General features: G+C 41.8%; 1 protein-coding gene across 1 annotated transcript; it reads left to right on the top strand.

The window, feature by feature from the left end:
* The first annotated feature begins 6,867 nt into the window (after positions 1 to 6,867).
* On the top strand, positions 6,868 to 22,250 carry LOC117530764 (arginase-1-like). Its single transcript, XM_034193686.1, has 8 exons — positions 6,868 to 7,029; positions 7,105 to 7,177; positions 9,826 to 10,000; positions 13,072 to 13,231; positions 13,370 to 13,464; positions 13,660 to 13,764; positions 14,516 to 14,652; positions 21,031 to 22,250. Exons 1-8 carry the CDS (start codon positions 6,883 to 6,885, stop codon positions 21,219 to 21,221), a joined length of 1,083 nt encoding a protein of 360 aa, XP_034049577.1. The 5' UTR covers positions 6,868 to 6,882; the 3' UTR covers positions 21,222 to 22,250.
* The last annotated feature ends 1,437 nt before the right edge of the window (positions 22,251 to 23,687 follow it).

The following is a 23,687-nucleotide window of genomic DNA, read 5'->3' as shown; positions in this document are numbered from 1 at the left end:
ACAGATGGCGTGTGAGATTGATAGACGGATCAGTGCAGCATCTGCAGTGATGCGGTCGCTGTATCGGACCGTCGTGGTGAAGAGAGAGCTGAGTAGGGGGGCAAAGCTCTCGATTTACCGATCGATCTACGTTCCGATCCTCACCTATGGTCATGAGATTTGGCTCATGACCGAAAGAACGAGATCGCGAGTACAAGCGGCCGAGATGGGTTTCCTCTGCAGGGTGGCTGGGCACTCCTTTAGAGATAGGGTGAGGAGCTCGGTCACTCAGGAGGAGCTCGGAGTCGAGCCGCTGCTCCTCCACATCGAAAGGAGTCAGCTGAGGTGGCTCGGGCATCTTTTCCAGATGCCCCCTGGACGCCTCGCTGGAGAGGTGTTCCGGGCACATCCCACTGGGAGGAGGCCCCGGGGAAGACCCAGGACACGCTGGAGGGACTACATCTCTCGGCTGGCTTGGGAACGCCTTGGGGTTCCCCCGGAGGAGCTGGGGGAGGTGTGTGTGGATCAGGAGGTCTGGGCGGCTTTGCTTGAGCTGCTGCCCCCACGACCCGACTCCGGATAAAGCGGAAGAAAATGGATGGATGGATGGATGGATGGATGGATGGATGGATGGATGGATGGATGGGTTACAAATACAAATCTGGCAGAATTTGCGAATATCTGTCTGAATATCTGTCCAGACACTTATTCAACATTTTTTCTTTTTTTTTGGGTATGAATGACATCCAATCAATCCACAGAGATGCATAATACACGAAATCGGCCTGAAATTGCGAATATCTGGCTGAATATCTGTCCAGGTCAGTCCAGATACTTATTTGGCTGAAATTTTTTTTTATTTTTTTGTCAAAATGGCATTCTTTTCATCCAATGAGATGACTAATATAGGTTTTGTCTGAAAAAATTGGGGTACAATTGTAAATCAGGCTGAAATTGCGAATATCTGTCTGAATATCTGTTCAGACACTTATTCAACAATTTTTTTTACATTTTTGGTATGAATGACATCCAATGGATCGACAGAGATGCATAATATAGGAAATTGGCCTGAAATTGCTAATATTTGTCTGAATATCTGTCCAGTCTATTGTGTGCATGTGTGTGTTGTCATTTCAGCTACTCCCGTCTCAGGACGGGGTCGCCACAGCAGATACAGCCAGATCCGCATTGGTAATTGGCACAAGATTTATTCCGGATGCCCTTCCTGACGCAACTCCAGTTTCACCCGGATAAATAAACACACAGCCGCTGAAGTTCCGAAGAGGTCTCTCATCCAAGTACTAACCAGATGCTGCACTGCTTAGCTTCTGAGATCTGATGGGATTAGGCGTACACAGAGCAAACCGGCTGCATCTGTCCACTCTAGTCCAGACACTTGTTTGGCTGAAAATAAATTGTGTTTATTTTTCAGTCAGAATGGCTTTCACTTGGTCCAAGGAGATGATTAGGTTGTGACTGAAAAAATTGGGTTACAACTGTAAATCGGGCTGAAATTGAGAATATCTGAATATCTGTCCAGTCCAGTCCAAACACTTATTCAGTTATCATTCTGGACTGGACTGGACAGATATTCGCAATTCCAGTCCGGTTTCCTATATTATGCATCTCTGTGGATCCACTGGATGTCATTCACACACACACACACACACACACACACACACACACACACACACACACACACACACACACACACACACACACACACACACACACACACACACACACAAATAAAAATAAAAAAAATTGTTGAATAAGTGTCTGAATAAGTAACTAGTAACTGGTAACCAACTTCACTCTGGTTAAGAACCGGAAGCTTCTATCAGGACCTGATGGACTGGGTGAATTAACAGTGTCAAAGATAGAATTCAGATGGGGTTGCATAAAATTGTTGTTTTCCACTATGAACCATTCAGTGCTGTGATGAGGAAAAGTCTGCAGTGACATTCATGTCTCTGGGATCTGCTTTGAGGAGATCTTCTGGAGTCATGAATAAAGCCCGACCAATGTTTAATTTAACCTTTATTTAACCAGGTTAGCCCCATTAAGACTGAGACCTCTTTTCCAAGGGAGACCTGGAGAATTATAAAGGTTCCAATTCACCTAACCTGCATGTCTTTAAATGGAGGCGGAAACCGGAGCACCTGGTGGAAACCTACAAAAACACAGGGAGAACATACAAACTCCACACAGAAAGGCCACAGGTTGCTGTTAGGCAACATTGCTAACCAATATAGATTTTTGGTAGGCTGACACCGATATTAGGGAGTAAATTTTGAAATAGTGGTCTATTTGCTGATACATAATGTCAATGATTTTGAACATTTCATTATCAAAACCCCTATGACAAAGAACTGTAACATGAACTTTATCCTATCTGCAATTTGTGTTGTACAGCTGGTTGTTGCCACCTGTTGTTATGCAAGCAGCTCCACTGAAACGGGTCCAATCATTACCAAACTGCCAAAGAATAAATGATTATCGTTGCCTTGGCTATTTCCAGTTGACATTTTGTGCCACTGTCAACCATGGGCTGATTTTTCCCCCCTCCTCCTGCTATTTGAGCTTGCATTTGTTATGAAATGTACAGCCAGGTGTACTTTGTTCAGGCTAACGTTAGCCACTAGCAACACGCTATGTGAAAGATGACGTCGCTTTCAGCACGTGATTGATTAAATGCACCATGAATCATTGCTTACAGGTTGAAAATAAATAATACTTTCATATCAATAATAAAAATAAAACTACTTTATGTTTACTGGCAGATTGTAAACAAGTTGAGAGGCGCATACCGCTGATCAGTACTTGCATTAATTCTAAGAATGAAACAATAAAATGAAAAATATATTTATTGTACCTTTTGATTCCCACTTAGGAAACAGCACGAGTTTGATAATGAGCAGTCTGAGTGTTGTAATTTATTAATAGCCTAAATCTATAGCATTGATGCACTGTTTCCAATGGTCTGCTTAGCATTTGTGTGTGTGTATGTGTGTGTGTGTGTGTGTGTGAAAAATGCGGACATGTTTGTACTTTCATTGTAGATCACAATGTCATCTGCAAACATCATAGTCCATGAAGACTCCTGTATGATCTCATTAGTCAACCAGTCACCATTGCGAACAAGAAAGGACTCAGCTGATCCTTGGTGTAATCCCACCTCCACCTTGAATGAGTCTATCATTCCGACTGTGCATCTCACCGCTGTCACACTATCCTTGTACATGTCCTGCACTACCCTTACATACTTCTCTGCCACTCCAGACTCCCTCACGCAATACCACTACTCAACTCTTGGCACCCTGCCATAAGCTTTCTCTAAATCCACAAACACACAATGTAACTCCTGGCCTTCTCCATATTTCCCATCAGTATTCTCAGAGCAAACATTGCATCTGTAGTGCTCCTTCTCGGCATGAAACCATGTTGCTGCTCACAGATCTTCACCTGGTTTCTAAGCCTAGCTTCCATTACTCTTTCCCATGTCATGATGTGGCTGATCAACTTGCCTCTGTAGTTACTGCAGTTCTACACCTCACCCTTGTTCTTAAAAAAGGAACCAGCACACTATGTCTCCACTCCTCAGGCATCCTCTTACTTTACAATTTGATTAGAAACTCCAGGGCCATCTCTCCTAGATATCTTCATGCCTCCATTGAAATGTCATTTGAATCAACTGCCTTTCCACTCTTCATCCTTTTCTAAGTTACCCTCACTTCATCCTTACTAATCTCTTGCACTTCCTGATTCACTCTCTCCACATCATCCAGCCTTTTCTCTCTCATTTTCTTCATTCATCAGCTCCTCAAAATATTCCTTCCACCTTCTCAACACACTCTCCTCAGTTTTCAACACATTACCATCTGCGTCTTTTAACACCCTAATCTGCTGCACATCCTTCCCTGCTCTGTCCCTTTGTCTAGCCAATCGGTACAAGTCCTTTTCTCCTTCCTTACTATTCATTCAACTTCTTGTACAGGTCGCAATATGCCTTTTCCTTCGTTTTTGCCACTTCTCTTTTCACCTTATGCCACATCTCCTTGTACTCCTGTCTACTTTAGTCATCTCTCCAACTATCCCAATTCGTTTTTGCCTACCTCTTTTTCCTCGTGCTTTCCTGGACATCGTCGCTCCACCACCAAGTGTCCTTGTCTTCCTTCCACTGTCCAGATGTCACACCCAGCACCTTCTTAGCAGTCTCCATCACCACATCTGCAGTACTTCTCCACTTGTCCAAAATTGCTTCCCCTCCATCCAGTGCCTCTCTCACCTGCTCACTGAATTTGTGAGCAGGTGAGAGAGGCACTCCACCTTTTTTAAATTACTTCTAAACTCATCCTACAAACCACCATCCTTAGCTGTCCAGGTACTCTCTCCTGCACCTTACACTCTCCAATTCATTTTAGCTTGCATCTCCTACAGAAAATGTAGTCCACCTGTGTGCATCTTCCTTCACTCTTAAATGTCACCCCGTGCTCCTCCCTTTTCTTAAAGTAGGTATTCACCACAGCCATTTCCATCTTTTAATGTAAAATGAAATACCATCTGTCCTACATTCCTGTCCTTGATACCATATCTACCCATTACTTCCTCATCACCTCCGTTGCCTTCGTCAACATGCCCATTCATGTCCGCTCCTATCACCACTCACCACTCTTTCATGTTTAGGCACACTCTCCACCACCTCATCTAATTCAATCCAGAAAAGTTTCTCCTTCATCTCGCAGCCTATCTGTGGGGCATATGCACTGATGATATTCATCATCACCCCTTCAGTTTCCAACTTCACACTCATCACCCTGTCGGACACTTGCTTAATCTCCAACACACTTTGAATATACTCTTCCATTAAAATGACCCCAACACATTTCTCTTTCTATCCAAACCATGATACTACAGCTTGAACCTACTGCCTGTACTCCTGCTCTTACTTCCCTTCCACTTGGTCTCTGGCGCAAACAATATGGCTACCTTTCTCCTCTCCATCATATGAGCCAGCTCTCTCCCTTTACCAGTCATACTACCAACATTCAAAGTCCCAACTTTCACTTCCACCCTTCTAGTTTTCTCTTTTCCAGCTGTCTGTGGGCACATTCTCTTCCTTTTCTTCTTCTCCCTGTTCTTTTCCCTGTTGGGCAACGGTACCGGTGGCAGTATATATATAAGTATATATATACAGTGAGGAAAATAAGTATTTGAACACCCTGTGATTTTTGCAAGTTCTCCCACTTAGAAATCATGGAGGGGTCTGAAATTTTCATCTTAGGTGCATGTCCACTGTGAGAGACATAATCTAAAAAAAAAAAAAAAAAAATTGGAAATCACAATGTATGATTTTTTAAATAATTTATTTGTATGTTACTGGTGCAAATAAGTATTTGACCCCCTACCAACCAGCAAGAATTCTGGCTCACACAGACCTGTTCATTTTTCTTTAAGAAGCCCTCTTATTCAGCACTCTTTACCTGTATTAATTGCACCTGTTTGAACTTGTTACCTGAATAAAAGACACCTGTTCACACACTCAGTCAATCACACTCCAAGCTGTCCACCATAGCCAAGACCAAACAGCTGTCTAAGGACACCAGGGACAAAACTGTAGACCTGCACAAGGCTGGGATGGACTACAGGAAACAGACAAGCAGCTTGGTAGAAAATAACAACTGTTATATGATTATTTATTAGAAAGTGGAAGAAACACAAGATGACTGTCAATCTCCCTCAGTCTGGGATTCCATGCAAGATCTCACTTTGTGGGGTAAGGATGATTCTGAGAAAGCTCAGAACTACACAGGAAGACCTGGTCAATGACCTGAAGAGAGCTGGGACCACAGTCACAAAGATTACATTAGTAACACATGATGCTGTCATGGTTTAAAATCCTGCAAGGCAGCAAGGTTTCCCTGCTCAAGCCAGCACATGTCCAGGCCCATTTGAAGTTCACCAGTGACCATCTGGATGATCCAGAGGAGGCATGGGAGAAGGTCATGTGGTCAGATGAGACCAGAATAGAGCTTTTTGGAATCAACTCCACTTACCATGTTTAGAGGATGAGAACAACCCCAAGAAAACCATCTCAACCGTGAAGCATGGGGGTGGAAACATCATACTCTGGGGGTGCTCTTCTGCAAAGGGGACAGGACGACTTCACCGTATTGAAGGGAGGATGGATGGGGTCATGTATTGCGAGATTTTGGCAAACAACCTCCTTCCCTCAGTCAGAGCATTGAAGATGGGTCATGGTTGGGTCTTCCAGCATGACAATGACCCCAAACACACAGCCAGGGCAACTAAGGAGGGGTTCTGTAAGAAACATTTCAAGGTCCTGGAGTGGCCTGGCCAGTCTCCAGACCTGAACTCAATAGAAAATCTTTGGAGGGAGCTGAAACTCCAAACCTGAACGATTTGGAGAAGATCTGTATGGAGGAGTGGACCAAAATCCCTGCTGCAGTGTGCAAACCTGGTGAAAAATTACAGGAAACATTTGACCTCTGTAATTGCAAACAAAGGCTACTGTACCAAATATTAACATTGATTTTCACAGGTGTTCAAATACTTACTTGCAGCAGTAACATACAAATAAATTATTAAAAATCATACATTGTGATTTCTGGATTTTTATTAGATTATGTTTCTCACAGTGGACATGCATCTAAGACCCCTCCATGATTTCTAAGTGGGAGAACTTGTGCACTGCGTGAAGACACGCACGTTGTCAAATGATTACGAAACGGATTTTTCAGATCATGTGTTGAGCAACTAACATCCTGTTATTTTGTCTGGCAGTAAGAGGAAATGGTCTGTTAAAGCGTTGCACTGAGCGCGCGCGCTCCTGACGGCGAGGACTACTTTGGTTCGACACCTGTGACGTCACGCTGGTTATATATGCCGGTGTCTCGCGCTCTCCGGTGTGTTACAGAGCTGATCAGAATGAGAAGTGCGAGACTCCTGGGAAGGCGCGCTTTGAGCGCGTTCAACCCACAAGTGCATTTTGAGGTGGCGATAATCGGTGCGCCTTTCAACAAGGGACAGGTGAGCACGCGCCCAGGTGTTCCCTCATACCTGTGTGAGGTCTGTGTGATGTAACCTTAACCTTGTCGCCCGCAGCCCAGAGACGGAGTGGAGATGGGACCGGGTGTGATCCGGCAAGCGGGAGTGGTGGACAAACTCAAGGCTCTAGGTGACTAAATATATCGTGTATCATCTAGTCTGCAACATATATGTACACACACACACACACACACACACACACACACACACACACACACACACACACACACACACACACACACACACACACACACACACACACACATATACATTCTAAGAAATAAAATGTTGAATTTAATTGATAAAGTAACTTTTTCCACATAACTTTGTCAATTAAGTGCAAAACATTATTGGGATTTAAGTAATAATGTTTCATTTGATTTAATTAATGTCAATGACAGTGTTGTTTTGCACTTAATTAACAATGTTATGTGGAAAAAGTTACTTTAACTTTATCAATTAAATTCAGCATTTTATGCCTAAGAGTGTATGTTTCATTTCTAAGAGTGGATCAAAACAATTATGGGAAGATACTGTTCCTTTGTGTATTTTGAGCAGTGTATGTTACTAAGTTGGCAGCACGGTGGCTTAGTGGTTCGCACTGTCGAAGGTCTTGTGTTCAAATCCGTGCTGGTTCTCTCTGTGGAGTTTGCACGAGGAACACAGTGCTGACTTTGATGAATGTTTGGAGAAAAGTGAGCAGGGATGGTTCTATCTTTGTTTCACATTTCACTTTCATGTGTTATCATGTTTTTATATGTTGTCATATATACAGGTTTTTTTTTGCATAATTAATTATTGGCACAATAAACAAAACAAATGGTGGCCATTAGAATCTGCCGGTAGTTTGCTGCAGTTATGTTCTCCTCATGTTGGTGTGGGTTTACTCCGGTGAACCCTGTCTCTCATCCAGTGACCTCACCTTAACCCCGCCCCTCACCAAGTGACCTAACTCTGACCCCACCTCTCACCCAGTGACCTCACCCTAACCCCTGTTTTACTGGAATAAGTGGGTTTGTAACATATGAGTGGATGAATATCTGTTTAATTTATATAATGTCAGGAAGGTGAAAAGAAATGTTGAGGATCAAAATGTGACTTGACTGATAGGAGATACTGAGGAAGGAGGTTCATGGATGTGGTGAGGATTACATGTGACTGAGGTCAGGGTCAGGTGGGCGATCCACTGTGACGCCACCTCGCGGGAGCAGTACTTGTCTCTTATCTCTAATTTCTTTAATCTGTAATACTTTTATCTTCACATCATCTTTCTCTCCAGTATCCCTTTATCTTATCGCTCCGTCACCTCATCATCTCTTATCTTACTCTGTCTTCATTTTTACTTTGACTTTCTCACTTGTCTCCATTTTCTCCCTTGTTCTCTCTACCTCTGTTCATCCAGCCATTGGTCACCATCTTTTTGTGGCTATGTCTGTCCGTACAGCTGCACATAGATTTCTGTATTTTATTTACATTGAAAATTTCCTTTCAGATGAGAGAGTTTGAACAGAAATAATGAATGAAATGAGTAAAAATGCAATTTATGTCAATACCAATAAACCTGATGTTTGTCAATAAATGTAATGAGCTTCACATTGATAAGAAATTTAACTGTCTAAGTTTCTTTTTGACATTTTATTTCTCTATTCATGTCATTCTCTCATCTTTTACCGACCTTCCTCTGTTTTTCCTCATTTTTCTGTCTTGCTTTCTTTGACTTCTTGACTGTCGGAGACTTTTTCTGTTTTTCACTGATCGCTGGTGTTTCACTGCTCAAAGTCAGACTTTATAACAACTGTGATAAAAAAGGAAATGATGCAACAGTTCAGCGTGTCTCCCGGAAAGCACAAGACTCAGAGCGCGTGCCAAAGCTGCACATCATGGCCAGATGTTTGCGGTCTAGACAAGAACTTTGTGTGTTTGTGTAATTTTTACACTTGTCACAGCATAAATATAGCCAGGTTCACTGTAGTCAACTGCCACTAAATGTTACTCATTAATTGTCATCTAACATGTAATACTGCCATCAAGATTAATGACGCTCTTTTTGAGAAACTCAATAAAATGTCCAACTGGCTAAAATAAAGTTTAAACAAATAAATGCATAAAGAATCCACATCCAGATAATCAGCAACTTTAATGGGTTCTTCCTTTTGATGAAAGTGGTTATTCCTCCCAATTTAATCGGTGTAAGAATGTTGAACAGTCCCCGCTCTGCCTCTTTATGTACAGCTACAAATTTCAGTTTCTGTTTTTGTAATGATTACCAGCTAGCCGCCTCCACAGGCGATGTAGAAAGTGACGAGTTTATTCTGGATCTGTTCGACTCCGTGTGCATCAAACACTCAATGTCAAGCGCCATCATCTGGCAATTCAGTAGAATTACGCCTTAAACATCGACTGTCGGCCCCCCGTGTTAATCCTGTTGGCCTTGAGGTGGTGCTGATGGCAAACTATTATTTTATTATTATGCGTTATTTTGTTTTATACAGTATGTAGAAACCTTTAGAAACTTACACGTAACTCAGAAGTGTGTGTTTTAACCAGTAAATTATTAAAACCTAAGGGTGTAAATTGAATTTTTAATATTACATATTTTAAGACACTTGATTATTTGGGGAAATGTAATGAGCTGTTCACAATCATTTGATGTTAAATAGATTCAATGATTTATTGATTATAGTCTAAATAAAGAAATTAATCAATATTGAAAATGTTTGAGTGTCAATGAATGAAATTATGGAAAAAAATGTAACTTGTGCATTTGTTTGTCAACAGGCCGTTCAGTGACTGATTGTGGGGATTTGAATTTTCCGCTGGTGCCCAAGGACCCTATAGTGAGCGGGGCGAAGAACCCCTTGGCAGTGGGTAGAGCCAATTATATCCTGTCAAAGAAAGTGTCAATGGTAAAGAAGATGGGGTCCACCAGTGTGATGCTGGGCGGAGACCACAGGTGATCACATGACATCTGCAAGGACTGTGTCCATCATTAATGCTGCGTTCACACCAGGCGCGACGCGAGCGACTGCAGCCACAGGTTTCCATGTAATCCCTATGTACGCGTTTTGGCACCAAACCGTGCAGCGCGACACGAGTGAAGTGACGCGAGTGAAGCGATTTTGAGCGTTTTGCGCGTTTGTGGCACGATATTGCGTCACGTCGCGTTGCCCTCCTCCCCAAGTTGAAAAATCTGAACTTTTTTGTCTCGTCGTGCCACGATGACCAATCAGGGACTGGATATGTAGTGACGTGGAGATGTCTGGAGTTTGACTGAGGATGTGAACATGTCCTGTACCTGGTAGCAGCCTGTGAGCAGGACTTATGTCTCTTTTGTCCTTTATTTCACAATCATGACAGAGTTTTTGGAATGAGCAGAAGCCCCACAGCAGCGGGAGCGGAGTTTCTTTTTCTTTTTTTTTACGTGTGCGTGCGAGGGAATCGTCCATGGAGATTATTTTACTTATTAACTACACAGATGTATAATAAAGCAAATGGTGACTGGTTTCTAAAGACAATTATGACAGAGTTTTTTTGGGAAAGAGCGAGGAGCAGCCTCACAGCAAGCAGCGGAGTTTGTTTGTTTCTTTCTTTCTTTCACGTGCGCGCGCGAGCGAATCGTCTGTGTGGAGAATATTTTATTAATTAACTACACAGATGTATAATAAAACAAATGTTGACTGGTTTCTAAACACAATTATGACAGAGTTTTTTGGGGGCAGAGCGAGCTGCAGCAAGCAGCGGAGTTTCTTTCTCTTTTTTTTTAATTGTTTACATGTGCGCGCGTGAACGGGACAGTTGGTCCTCAAACTGGGTCCCGCAGAGGCGGAAGGACGGCTGAAAGCGGCCGTCATCCAGACGCAGCTCCTGCAGCAAATAATGATACTCTCTGTATTGGGAGCTTTTCACAACAACTCGCTCCGAGTGAAAGGTCCGTCATGATGACTTGACGCCAAGCGGAATGGAAGTTCCTCCTATTTGATGACGCACCGGGGCGAATTTTCGCAGCAAAAGTCCACCCAAGCAGAGCGACACACCGGGGGCGAAGGAGGCGTGTCCATCGCCACACGACCCCTGCGAATTTGTAGCGTCTGATCGCGCCCGGTGTGAACGCGGCATAAGAAAGGCCGGCTAGTGCCACCTACAGGCTGCTACAGTATGACCATTCCTGCAAAGTTTCAGTGAATCTTAAAATGCTCATTTGTTGATTTTCTCCAATGAATTTTTATTTTAGGGCCCCTTCACGCATAGTGCGAATATGTACAACTCAGGGCGACACCCGTCGGAGCAGTTTGTTATGAGTGAACCACAAAACATTGCACCATGGTTACACATCGTGCAGCTGATGTGAAGAAAAAAATTTTTTAAATACATGCTGCAACGGTTTTGTGCACGTGGGAACACAGCAGCTTTTCACAGCAGCTGCGCAGCTGTTGTGAAAATTAAAAAAATAAAAATTACAGGCCACCTACAGGAAGCGAACCCACACTTTCCAAAAGCTCTGCTTGCCAGTCAGAAACTTTACCACTGAAATACAATTACTGTCCTGTGAATGTTGTGGGAAATTGCCTCATATCAGGAAGGACATGGACATATTTAAAAAAAAATAAAACCACACACCGTATAAAAACACTGCATTAAACTGAATTCCTCTTGTCAAGCAGCCAAAACAAATATGATCCGTCTGTTCCTCTGTAGATGACCCATGGTCACAGAGATAGTCATGAAATGACATGAATGATGATGCAGTTTGCTCTTCTCACGTCCACATCTACTGCTCCTTTGCACCAGCCAGCTGTGTGTGCGTGTTCTGCCCGACACGCGTGTCTTGTGGATGCCGGGCCGCAGGACTGACACTGCATCATGTGGAACAGAGCTCACGTGGGTGACATGACAGTCAGATTGCATGCTGCGTGTTCTGATCTGACGGTCCGTTTCAACCTGGGAGCAGCTTGTCAATGTCTGCGCCGTGTGCGTGCTTGCTCGCTGCAGCCCATTGCCACAGCGATATATGTTTTTATTTATGTCCACGTGAGGACAGCAATCAGACACACGCGCGTCACAGTGAGCAGTTGTTGGTTCATGTCTGTCCAAACACAGTACGTGTTGTCCAGCTGGGACGTCCAGATCCACAGCTCCCCACAGCTGCTCCTGTTGGCGGCCACACCTCCTGTCAGTTCAGCGCACACACCGACGTGTCAGTGTGTGCAAAGCCACACTCTGCTGACTGTTTTCATGATCATAGTGCGAATGGCCACATATTTTCTAAGTGCCATGCGAGCGGTGTTAAATGTTCGTGTGTGTCACCTGGAATTTGGCCGACAACCTACTGCGAGACGGACTGCACAGCGCACACTGTCTTTCAGTTGCTGGTGTATGCAAATACTTGTAGCAACAGGTGTATGAGGCAGCTATGATTTTAAACGTTTTGCACACGATTCCCGCTTCATGCGCACTTTATGTGCAAATCGACCAAATTCACACTATGCGTGAAGGGGCCCTTCACAAGGTCACTTATGTTATTACAGAAATTTGTGAAGCATTTTATTTTTAACTAAAGATGGATGCCTGTCTTCCCAAGTGGTTCTCCAGTTGGGACCCAAAGCAGTTTCTCCGAGTTCGTACACTTCCAAACCTCAATTGCTTTTTGTCTTTAGGAAAGAAACTAAACTACAGGAAGTCAAATAATTTTATTTTTCATGTTTGGGTTAGTTTTTTGTGAATTTTTATGTACATGTTAAAAAGTAATTATTTTCTTTTGGTTGCTCTTGTTTGCGGTTCCTGCACGGATCCACGTTTTGGTTTGGCACAACTTTTACACCACATTCTCTTCCTGACACGCCTCCAGGTATACATAGAGAATAGGGCACAGGTGGCGTTGAACTGAGGACTTTACTGGAAGACAAAAGCTGAACAACTGATCCACCATGTCGACTAATATATAAAAAAAAAAAATCAGTGAAACAGACCAAAACCAGGTGTGTTCTCTCCGGGTATCAGGAACTCTTTCTTCTTTTCTGTGTTTAGTTTGGCAATCGGATCCATTGCTGGGCACACAAAAGCAGTGGGCGAAGTGGCCGTGGTGTGGGTCGACGCTCACTCTGACATTAACACGCCGCTGACATCAACCACTGGAAACATGCACGGCCAACCCATCTCCTTCCTGATCCATGAGCTGCATGCTAAGGTCAGTCCAAGATCTGGACTAATGAGCCGGGTTGAAACGCCACAGTGACTGGGTTATTGACGGTTTCACGCCACAGTAACAGGGTTCTTGACATGTTTTTGTCTGATGTTGATTAATGAAATTCTCCTGTCTGTCCAGGTTCCAGCTCTGCCAGGCTTTGAGTGGCTCAAACCGTGTCTTTTGTCCAAAAATCTGGTCTACATCGGTCTGAGAGATGTGGATCCTGGAGAGCAGTAAGTTTCTCTATTTGGGTGGGAGGGAGGGAGAACTGACCTTTGACCCTTGATATCATTTGACTGGCTTAGTGGGAGGTATGTGGTTGCCCCAAAAGTCCTTTGGCTCACATTCATGGACACGTCCCCTGAGTGCAGTGTGACTCCGAGACCCAGTTACAGACTTGTGCTTGACTTATTTATTTTTTTGTACAGCTACATGCTGAAGTGGCTGGGTGTGAAGGCATACTCCATGACCGAGATAGATCAGCTCGGCATTGCCAAAGTGATGGAAGAGACGTGCGACTACGTCTGTGATAAGTAATACCTGTTTGGACATGCCCATACAGTGTGAATGAATTAATAATAACTTAGAGATGTTATTTGAGCTAAAACAAAAAATCATTTACTGTTTCATTAGGTAATTATTTATTAAACATTTTAAAATTGTTTTACACAAATTGCAAATTGTTAAAAATCTGAGCTAAATATTCAGTGCATCCAGAAAGTATTCACAGCGCTGCCCTTCTTCCACATTTTATGTTACAGCCTCATTCCAAAATGGGTGAAATTCAATTTTCCCCCTCAAAATTCTACACACACAATACCCCATAATGACAATGTAAAAAAGGGTTGTTTTTTTTGTTGTTTTTTTTTCTAAGTGGTGGCCAAGTGGTTAATGCACTTGGTTTCAAATCAGAAGGTTCTGGATTGAAATCCCACCCCTGCCACATTTCTCCATGTAATGTGGAGTTGCGTCAGGAAGGGCATCCGGCGTAAAACCTGTGCCAATTCAACATGCAGATCCACCTTGGATTTGCTGTGCAAACATGTATTTTTGAAATGTCAGAAATGTGGAAGAACAACAAAGGACACACCCTTAGTCGCCGCATAGTACTTTAAAAAGACCTTTTACTACAACTGTTTGAAAGTGGATTGAGTGATCCAGTAACCATCCACAGTGATAAAAGACAGACATATGGCAATTATTCAAATAATTCACTGAATATGAAAATATTCTTTTCATTAAGTTTTATCTGATCCATCATTAAATGATTTAATGTGTTAACAGACTAAAGAAACCAATTCACATGAGCTATGACATTGATGCCATTGACCCCACTGTTACCCCGGCAACCGGAACACCTGTGGTTGGAGGTTTGACCTACAGGGACGGGATCTACATCACCGAAGTCATTCACCAAACTGGTACGAATCACCAATATTCCACACACATCATACAGTTTGTCTAAACAGGGACCCTTAGAGGTTACATTATGCGCAATATGTTTTGCTTCCTCAGACTGGGGTTCAGACCCCACATACAGTTTGGTTTTGATGCATGAAACCATTGCTGAGATGTGACCTCAGTTACTGTATGACTGACAGATTAAGTCTTAAAAATAAAGGAGAAAAAACGGTCACAGATAGAATCCCAGAGGGGATTAATAAAGTATGGATTTTGAGACTTTATCAATCAATCAATCAATTTTTTTATATAGCGCCAAATCACAACAGTTGCCCCAAGGCGCTTTATATTGTAAGGCAAGGCCATACAATAATTATGTAAAACCCCAACGGTCAAAACGACCCCCTGTGAGCAAGCACTTGGCTACAGTGGGAAGGAAAAACTCCCTTTTAACAGGAAGAAACCTCCAGCAGAACCAGGCTCAGGGAGGGGCAGTCTTCTGCTGGGACTGGTTGGGGCTGAGGGAGAGAACCAGGAAAAAGACATGCTGTGGAGGGGAGCAGAGATCGATCACTAATGATTAAATGCAGAGTGGTGCATACAGAGCAAAAAGAGAAAGAAACAGTGCATCATGGGAACCCCCCAGCAGTCTACGTCTATAGCAGCATAACTAAGGGATGGTTCAGGGTCACCTGATCCAGCCCTAACTATAAGCTTTAGCAAAAAGGAAAGTTTTAAGCCTAATCTTAAAAGTAGAGAGGGTGTCTGTCTCCCTGATCTGAATTGGGAGCTGGTTCCACAGGAGAGGAGCCTGAAAGCTGAAGGCTCTGCCTCCCATTCTACTCTTATAAACCCTAGGAACCAATTTTCGAGAATAAAAATATTGAAAAAAAAAATTGTTGCCTTTTTTACAGTTTAATAATTAAATATGCCAGAATATCTGGTGGGGCAGCAGAAACCGGGTACAAACTCTCCGTGACATCTCGTCACCCAGCAGTTTTCCGAAGAGCGGGTCTGATGCTGATGGGCGGCTCCAAATGTCACCGTCTTGGTCACAGCTTAACTCAGTCTCTTTACCCATATGGCCGGCAGGCCAACCCATAAATGGGTAAAGAGGAGGATCGTGGGCAAGACTGGTGTGATTTACACAGGATGAATTAAGATCAAACATGACCCCATCTGAAAGCTACCAAACAAGCTAAGTTAATAGGCTAACTTTGGTTTGGGTGTTTAAGGAATGTATTTTGTTTTTGATAACGGATGGTTTGTGTGCGGAGATTAAAATGTATGATGGACTTGGTGTCTCAGCATCACATCATCAGTGGACCCAGTGTTAACATGCTACTTGTGAACTATTGCTAATATGTATATGTCACAGACATGAACGAGCGACACTCTTCAGCATCTCACCATATCACTGAGGTCCTTCACTTTTTTTTTTTTTTGCAAATGCTTCAGGGGAGCATTAGCATGGCAAAACATATTTCAGCTTCTGGGGGTGCGGGGTGCAGGTATTTTAAGCATTTTTCTTTATTTGAACTTTTAGCTTCTGGAGGGGCTGCACCCCCCAAGACCACCCCTAATTATAGAACTCTTAACACCAGCCACTTTAAGCATTTAAAAAAAAAATAATAATAATATTCAAAGTTTTCAGCTTCTTGGCAGTGGGGCTGTATAATAGGGCAAATTATTGTATCTCAATATTGTCATATCTATATGATATACGATATGACTGAGTTCACACTAAGTGCAGCGTGAAAATTAAACACTTTAAAAAGTAATAATACCACACTCATTTTGTACTCATCATAAGGTTAGGATACTGTGCCCTTCAAAAGTATTGGAACACTTGGTATTTCACACATTTTAATTTGTTTATGCCATTTAAAATACAAGAAATACAAAAAAATATAAAGATGAAAAATTTCTGAAATGATCTTCCTCAAACTGAAAGCTAATACCTGCAAAACTTGATAATACCTGTAAATAATAATCAAATCAATTTTAAATTTAAATTAAATTTTGAGACTTTATCAATCAATCAATCAATTTTATTTATATAGCGCCAAATCACAACAAACAGTTGCCCCAAGGCGCTTTATATTGTAAGGCAAAAGCCATACAATAATTACAGAAAAACCCCAACGGTCAAAACGACCCCCTGTGAGTAAGCACTTGGCGACAGTGGGAAGGAAAAACTCAATTTTAACAGGAAGAAACCTCCAGCAGAACCAGGCTCAAGGAGGGGCAGTCTTCTGCTGGGACTGGTTGGGGCTGAAGGGAGAGAATCACCCTTCTGGCAACTGGCAATCAATTTTATTGCCAATTTTCTCCAGACAAGTCAGGGGATGGAAACATGAACATTATCAAGTCACTGAATATGTCTTGGACTTTATTTACATCAATTATGAAGAAATACAAAAGCTTCTTTCCAAAACATCAAGGCTTTCATCTCAGATGTACTTTCTCACAAAATGTGGCAGGTTTTCTTTTTAAGAAAATCCTACTCTACACCACTTCATCAGGAAGCTGGCCTTTATATTGTTAATTGGGCAAATTTATAACAAATTGTAGAGATTTGCTTTCAGTTTGAGTTAAGGAAGATCATTTTAGATTTATTTATCTAAAGTTGTGTTACTCTGACAGCAAAATTAAGAGGTTATTTAATCAACAGCTGCCTGCTCATTTAAAAAAAAAAAAAAAAAAAAAAAAAAAAAAAAAAAAATCACTGGAAAAACACGTGCATATATAAGACAACCTGAATTAAAGGAGAAATGGCACTTTTCACAATTTGGAACTCATTTCTGGCATAAAATACGTTTACTCACCAATATAAGTTTGGTGTCATTATTAGTCCATGGGTCTAACGACGTGTTCAGTTCAAATCTGAGGCAAACATTTTTCTTCTTCTGCTAAGGTGGATTAGAACTTTTTGTGGTACACAGCACCAACTACTGAACAGGAGGAACCTAGCAGTCAATGTGACTCACTAATTTCAAAATGCAGCTCTTTTCAACTAGACGTGCAGTGCCGTGACAAGTCAATCATATGTGTCTAATCAGATTTGAGGGGAGTCCAGTGCAACCCTGGCCTCTGCTCTAGCTTCACCCATGCCAGGAAGTGTTCAACATTTGACATTTCCCGTTTTACCGTGCACTCAAAACTTGGCACTTCAGTGTTTCAGTGTGAACTTGCCACTGAATTCCCGTGAGATTCCATGAGATCTTGTCTGTCAATCCAGGAAGTGTCGATCCGGGAAGTGTTTGACATTTCCTGTTTCACTGTGGACTCAAAACTTGGCACTTCCTGTTTGGGACTCCCTGTACCATGAGCGAGCTTTGCGCCACTGCACGTCGCTTTGTTCGTAACATAAAGTAAATCCTTCTAAAACTTCAGTCAGTGGAAATACTGGAGCACAGACGTCTTTGATGATCAGTTAGTATTGTGCATCCAGAAAGTCTTCACAGCACTGTTTATTTTATGTTACAGCCTTATTCCAAAAATGGAGTAAATTCCTTTTTCACTCACAACACCCCATATTGACAACATGAAAAAAGTTTTTTTGAAATTTGTGCAAATTTATTAAAAAAATAAAAAACTAAGAAATCACATGTACGTAAGTATTCACACCCTTTGCTCAATATTTTGTTGATGCACCTTTGGCAGCAATTACAGTCTCAAGTCTTCTTGAATATGATGCCACAAGTTTGGTGCACCTATCTTTGGGCAGTTTTGCCCATTCCTCTTTGCAGCACCTCTCAAGCTATATCAGGTTGGATGGAGAGTGCTGGTGCACAGCCATTTTCAGATCTCTCCAGAGATGTTCAGTCAGATTCAAGTCTAGGCTCTGGCATTCATAAAGTTGTCCTGAAGCCACTCCTTTGATATCTTGGCTATGTGCTTAGGGTCATTGTTCTACTGAAAGATGAATTGTCGCTCCAGTCTGAGGTCAAGAGCGCTCTGGAGCAGGTTTTCATCCAGGATGTCTCTGTACATTGCTGCATTCATCTTTCCCTCAATCCTGAGTAGTCTCCCAGTTCCTGCTGCTGAAAAGCATTCCCACAGCATGATGCTGCCACCACCATGCTTCACTGTAGGGATGGTGCCTGGTTTCCTCCAAACATGACGCCCGGTTTTCACGCCAAAGAGATCAATCTTTCTCTCATCAGACCAGAGAATTTTGTTCCTCATGGTCTGAGTTCTTCAGGTGCCTTTTGGCAAACTCCAGACAGGCTGCCATGTGCCTTTTACTAAGGAGTGGCTTCCATCTGGCCACTCTATCATACAGGCCTGATAGGTGGATTGCTGCAGAGATGGTTGTCCTACTGGAAGGTTCTTCTCTCTCCATAGAGGAATGCTGGAGCTCTGACAAAGTGACCATCGGGTTCTTGGTCTCCTCTCTGACTAAGGTCCTTCTCCCCCGATTGCTCAGTTTAAACAGGTGGCCAGCTCTAGGTAGAGCCCTGATGGATCCAAAGTACCTCTTCCATTTATGGATAATGGAGGTCACTGTGTTCATTGAGACCTTCCAAGCAGCAGAAATGTTTGTACCCTTTCCCAGATTTGTGCCCTGAGACAATCCTGTCTCAGAGATCTACAGACAATTCCTTTGACTTTGTGCTTGGTTTGTGCTCTGACATGTGCTGTGTGTGCCTTTGCCAAATCATGTCCAATCAACTGAATTTACAGATGGAGTCCAATTAAGCTGTAGAAACATCTCAAGGGTGATCAGTGGAAACAAGATACACATGAGCTCAATTTTGAGCTTCAATGGCAAAGGCTGTGAATACTTATGTACCTGCGATTTATTTATTTTTTATAAATTTTCCAAAAAAAAGTCATCATTATGGGCTACTGTGTGTAAAGGTTTCGGGGGAGGTGGAGACTGAATTTCATCCATTTCGAATAAGTCTGTAACATAAAATGTGGGAAAAAGTTAAGTGCTGTCCATATTTTCCAGATGCCTTGTACAATTAACTGCACAGAAAACTGTTATCTCATATACGTATTTCACAAAATGCTCAGAAAGGACAAACAGTTTGGAGGCACAAATAGACACAACAAGGGCTTCAAGATGTACAGATTTCCTTCAGATCTGAACAAAAGAAAAATTTGGGAAAATAAAGTCAGCCATGTAGGATGGAAGCGACTACATTGTCAAAGTTTTGAGAGGTAAATTTATTGTTCAGTCCCATGTACAGCAAAACTCACCTCAAACGTCATCGTATAAACCAGATATTCACAGTCACCAGGCAAAAAAGTCCCAAAGTTTTTGTATTGTTTTCCGTGTCATAAACACCATATATACTGGATTTTGTAAAATGGATTTTTCACTCACATCAGATAAAATGTCCCATCCGATTTTAATGTATATTTCCACTAAAAACCCCGAGCAGTCTGGACGTGCACGGTAACAGATTTACAAATTAATGTTCAGCGCGCTGACACTCACTGATTTGAGGAAAGTGGGACTGGAGACATTATCATAATTAAAAGTCCGACCGTTTATTTTTCACACCATGCGCAGACTCGTGCACTTGTTAAATCAGACAGAAAAGCCTGTGATTTGACACTTTTCTGCTTTATCTGCCATCATATTATAATAGTTTTTGCAGTGTGCACACTGATTAAAAATGGATCAGAAAAGTCTGCACATTTACAGCACGAAATTGGTACAAGATGAAAATGTACGGCTTACCTTTGAATTGAAGGTGATGATTGTAGAAAAAAAAGATTGAGGGTCAAATTAATCCATAATAAAGCATAATCCAGAGATGGAAAACTTTAAAACTTTCCTATATGTCAATGCATGGCATGGAGTTACAGAGCTGCAGAAGCATAAATCAGGCTTTAAATTAATTAAATAAATCATAAATTGTAAATTTGATAGCTTAACTATTTTTTATATTTATTTTAATAGCACCTGTACCTAGATGTGTTGCTGTATGTGGTTAAATGATTTTAAAAATGTTGAAAACGTAAAAGGTTCATTCAGTAGTTCAGCACAGTTGGAACCAAAATGACACCATGTTCTGAGTTGACGCCAATCTCTCAATTAAGGCACTCCACCTGACTATAACCACAGCTGTCACTCAAAGTGAACACACCCGCAATTATTCATAACTTTTTGGCTTAAAATAGCTTCAGCTGATAAGTAACAGTTTTGAAATTTGGGCAGGAGCAGCAGCAAAAGGCTGCTGACATATAAAAAAAAACCTGTTCATGTTCTTTCTGGTTGGACAATGAGTTATATTGGGGAGACGTCTGACTCTGATGTAAAGTGTTGTACATTCTGTTGTTAGAATTCATTTAAACAGCACCAAATGATGGTGAGATGTCTCACTCTGACTGTCAGACTGAAGCGGTTCCAGATTGGTTGACGTGTTGTCATCCCGCAGGTCAGCTCTCTGCACTGGACGTGGTGGAGGTGAACCCTAAGAGGGCCCAGAACGATGACGGCCTCAAGTCCACTGTTAACACAGCCGTCGACGTGGTGCTCGGCTGTTTTGGACGTCAACGTGAAGGAAACCACCCGCCTGACTATGTGATACCCGAGCCAACAGAGCCGCTCTCAGGTTCTACTTGTTGATGCAAAACCGCTTAGTTAGCCTAACTACAAATCAGATTTTAATCTTCTGCTCATTAGCACAAATATTTTAAGTTGCGATGGGGGATTGAGTCTCATTACATAGAATTCCTGTTATGCTACTTTTTTTATGCATCCAGACTGTGAAGAGATGGCATCTGGGAGGGGTTCAGCATTTGGTTGTGAAAAAGTGAAGCCAAAAGTTAATGAGGGGGCGGAGCCAGAAAGGTGATGGAATGCAGCTGGGTTAGTGTTTCAGGCTTAAATGTAACTGTGATGTTGACTACCAGCAGACACATTAGTGATCTGTTTTTAAGCCGTCAAAGTATCTGTATCGGCGGGGTTGAACAACCTCATTCCAGTCAGCCACTAAAGCGTCAGCAGTGTTTTGGCTCCACTTCTTTACCTTTCTGTGCAGTAAACTGACTCAATGTGAAGCAACATTATCACTTGGTCTTCCTGTGTTCACCGAGTCAGTTTATCTGTTTTTACAAATGCAGACTTTCAGCCAATAATCAGGAAAAAAAGTTTAATGCAAAATAACTAAGCAAAAATAATAATAAATGCAACATATCACCAAGCAAAAAGCTATTGTGCCTTTCAGAGTGAATGAGAGTTTTTGTTTTGTACAAACTGTCCGTGATCTGACGTCACCCAGCGTGGGTTTGATGACCTAATGTGCACTGATCTCCAACTGCAGATTTACTTTTTTTTTTCTAAAGTACCTTCATGTAGAATTTAAAACCATTCCAAGTGCTTGAAATGTTATCTCCAGCATGCTGCGTTTAGGTGCTCTTCACGCAAGTTTACGCACTGACTCCTCCTTTTCTCCCAGTGGTCTGGATTCTGAGTTGGATGAATCCAAGTGTTGAATGAGGTTTGAGCTCGAGTGAGTGGTGCTTTAGTTTCTAATATTCACATCAGCCTGCTATTGTACTGAATAACAGTTATTTCTGATGATTCCTGCATTTGAATGCAGCAGCACTAAAACATACAGCTTTAAAAAATAAAATAGATTTTTAATGTTCAGTACTTGTGTGCATCTTCTTTCTCTCCAACACACACACACACACACACACACACACACACACAAACACACACACACACAGATCTGGTTTGCACTGAAACTCATGTGCATCCTCATGACTTCTGACAAATCAAAACCAGTCTTCACATCTTTTGCAAAATCAGTTATGGCTGTGGTTGAAGCAGCACCAAAGTCTCTCAAATCACAGCCAATGAAAGCTGGAACTCTTTCAAGCAAACTGTTTTCCAGGACCGCCCCCTCAAGTCCAATTTCACATATTCTGTCCTCACACTTTAAAATCAAATCCAGAAATTTTATCTGTTGAATTCATGCAAATGAGAAAACTGCTTGTTGGAAAAATGACTAAAATCTCAACCAGGATTGAATTTAACCACCTCCTGATTAAAAAAGCTCTTAAATCTTTGAGACGCATTCCTGCATTCGTAAGGTAAAGAATTCTTCAAGAATTTAAGTCATCACTGTGTATTTGTAGGTTTTTATTATTATTATTTAAAAAAAGAACTTAGTGACCTTATTTAACATTACAGACATAAAGCAACTCCTGCTGCTTCACTATATTTATATTACAGGGTGACCCAACCCCACCAAACACAAAAAACAAAAAAAAAAAAACAGGACCCATAAAAATGGCAATAAATCCTACACAGGTCCAGCAAATTTCTTGTTGGACATGTTTTGGTCAACCAAGGAAAAGACATTTTGCCTGGAGGCCTATTTCACCAAAAAAAAAAATCATACTATTTGGAGCATAATTTTGAAAGGACATGACTTTTATGCAAAGCGACCAACATAACTGAAACTTTGGAGGATGATCGTATACATACTGAAGTTTAAGTCCAGTAAATTTCAAGAAATTGTTAAACCTTTGTAGGATTTATTGCAATTTTTATGGGTTCTGGTTTTTTTGTTTTTCTTGTTTTTGGGGGGGGGGATCACCCTGTGTAAAAAAAAAAAAAAATAAAAAAAAAATAAAAACAACAATGCTTCTGTTGGTGTGGTGATCATTCATGGTAACAGTCAAGATTTGGGAGTGTTTCAAAGAATCTCGTAAGACAAAGTTCAGACCTCAAACACACTGCAGAGTTCCACTGAAACATTTTGAATACATAAATTATAAGCATTCATAAAAGTCTTCTTCAGTGCGACTGTCCAATTGTGACTCAAACTCCGCCTGAGGATAACAACCTGCACATTTTTGCAATGAAAGACGGTTTGAGAATGTGTGGGATTAGAAAAAAAAAAAAACCTTCCACAAGACTGTGTAATCCTCCAGTACACAGAGCGAGTAATCGCAGTCCATTCAGAGCTCTAGGAGTGAGTCTGGTCATGTGACAAAAAAAGGCATTGTTGGGAAGTTCAGAACCTCCTGGCTACATCTCATGCTGTGCACCACTTTCAAGATGTCCTCTAGTGGTGACTGG

This window comes from Thalassophryne amazonica, chromosome 18 (genome assembly GCF_902500255.1).
Source record: "Thalassophryne amazonica chromosome 18, fThaAma1.1, whole genome shotgun sequence".
In the NCBI taxonomy this organism is placed as follows: Eukaryota; Metazoa; Chordata; class Actinopteri; order Batrachoidiformes; family Batrachoididae; genus Thalassophryne; species Thalassophryne amazonica.
This window is presented reverse-complemented; position numbering and strand designations above follow the sequence as displayed.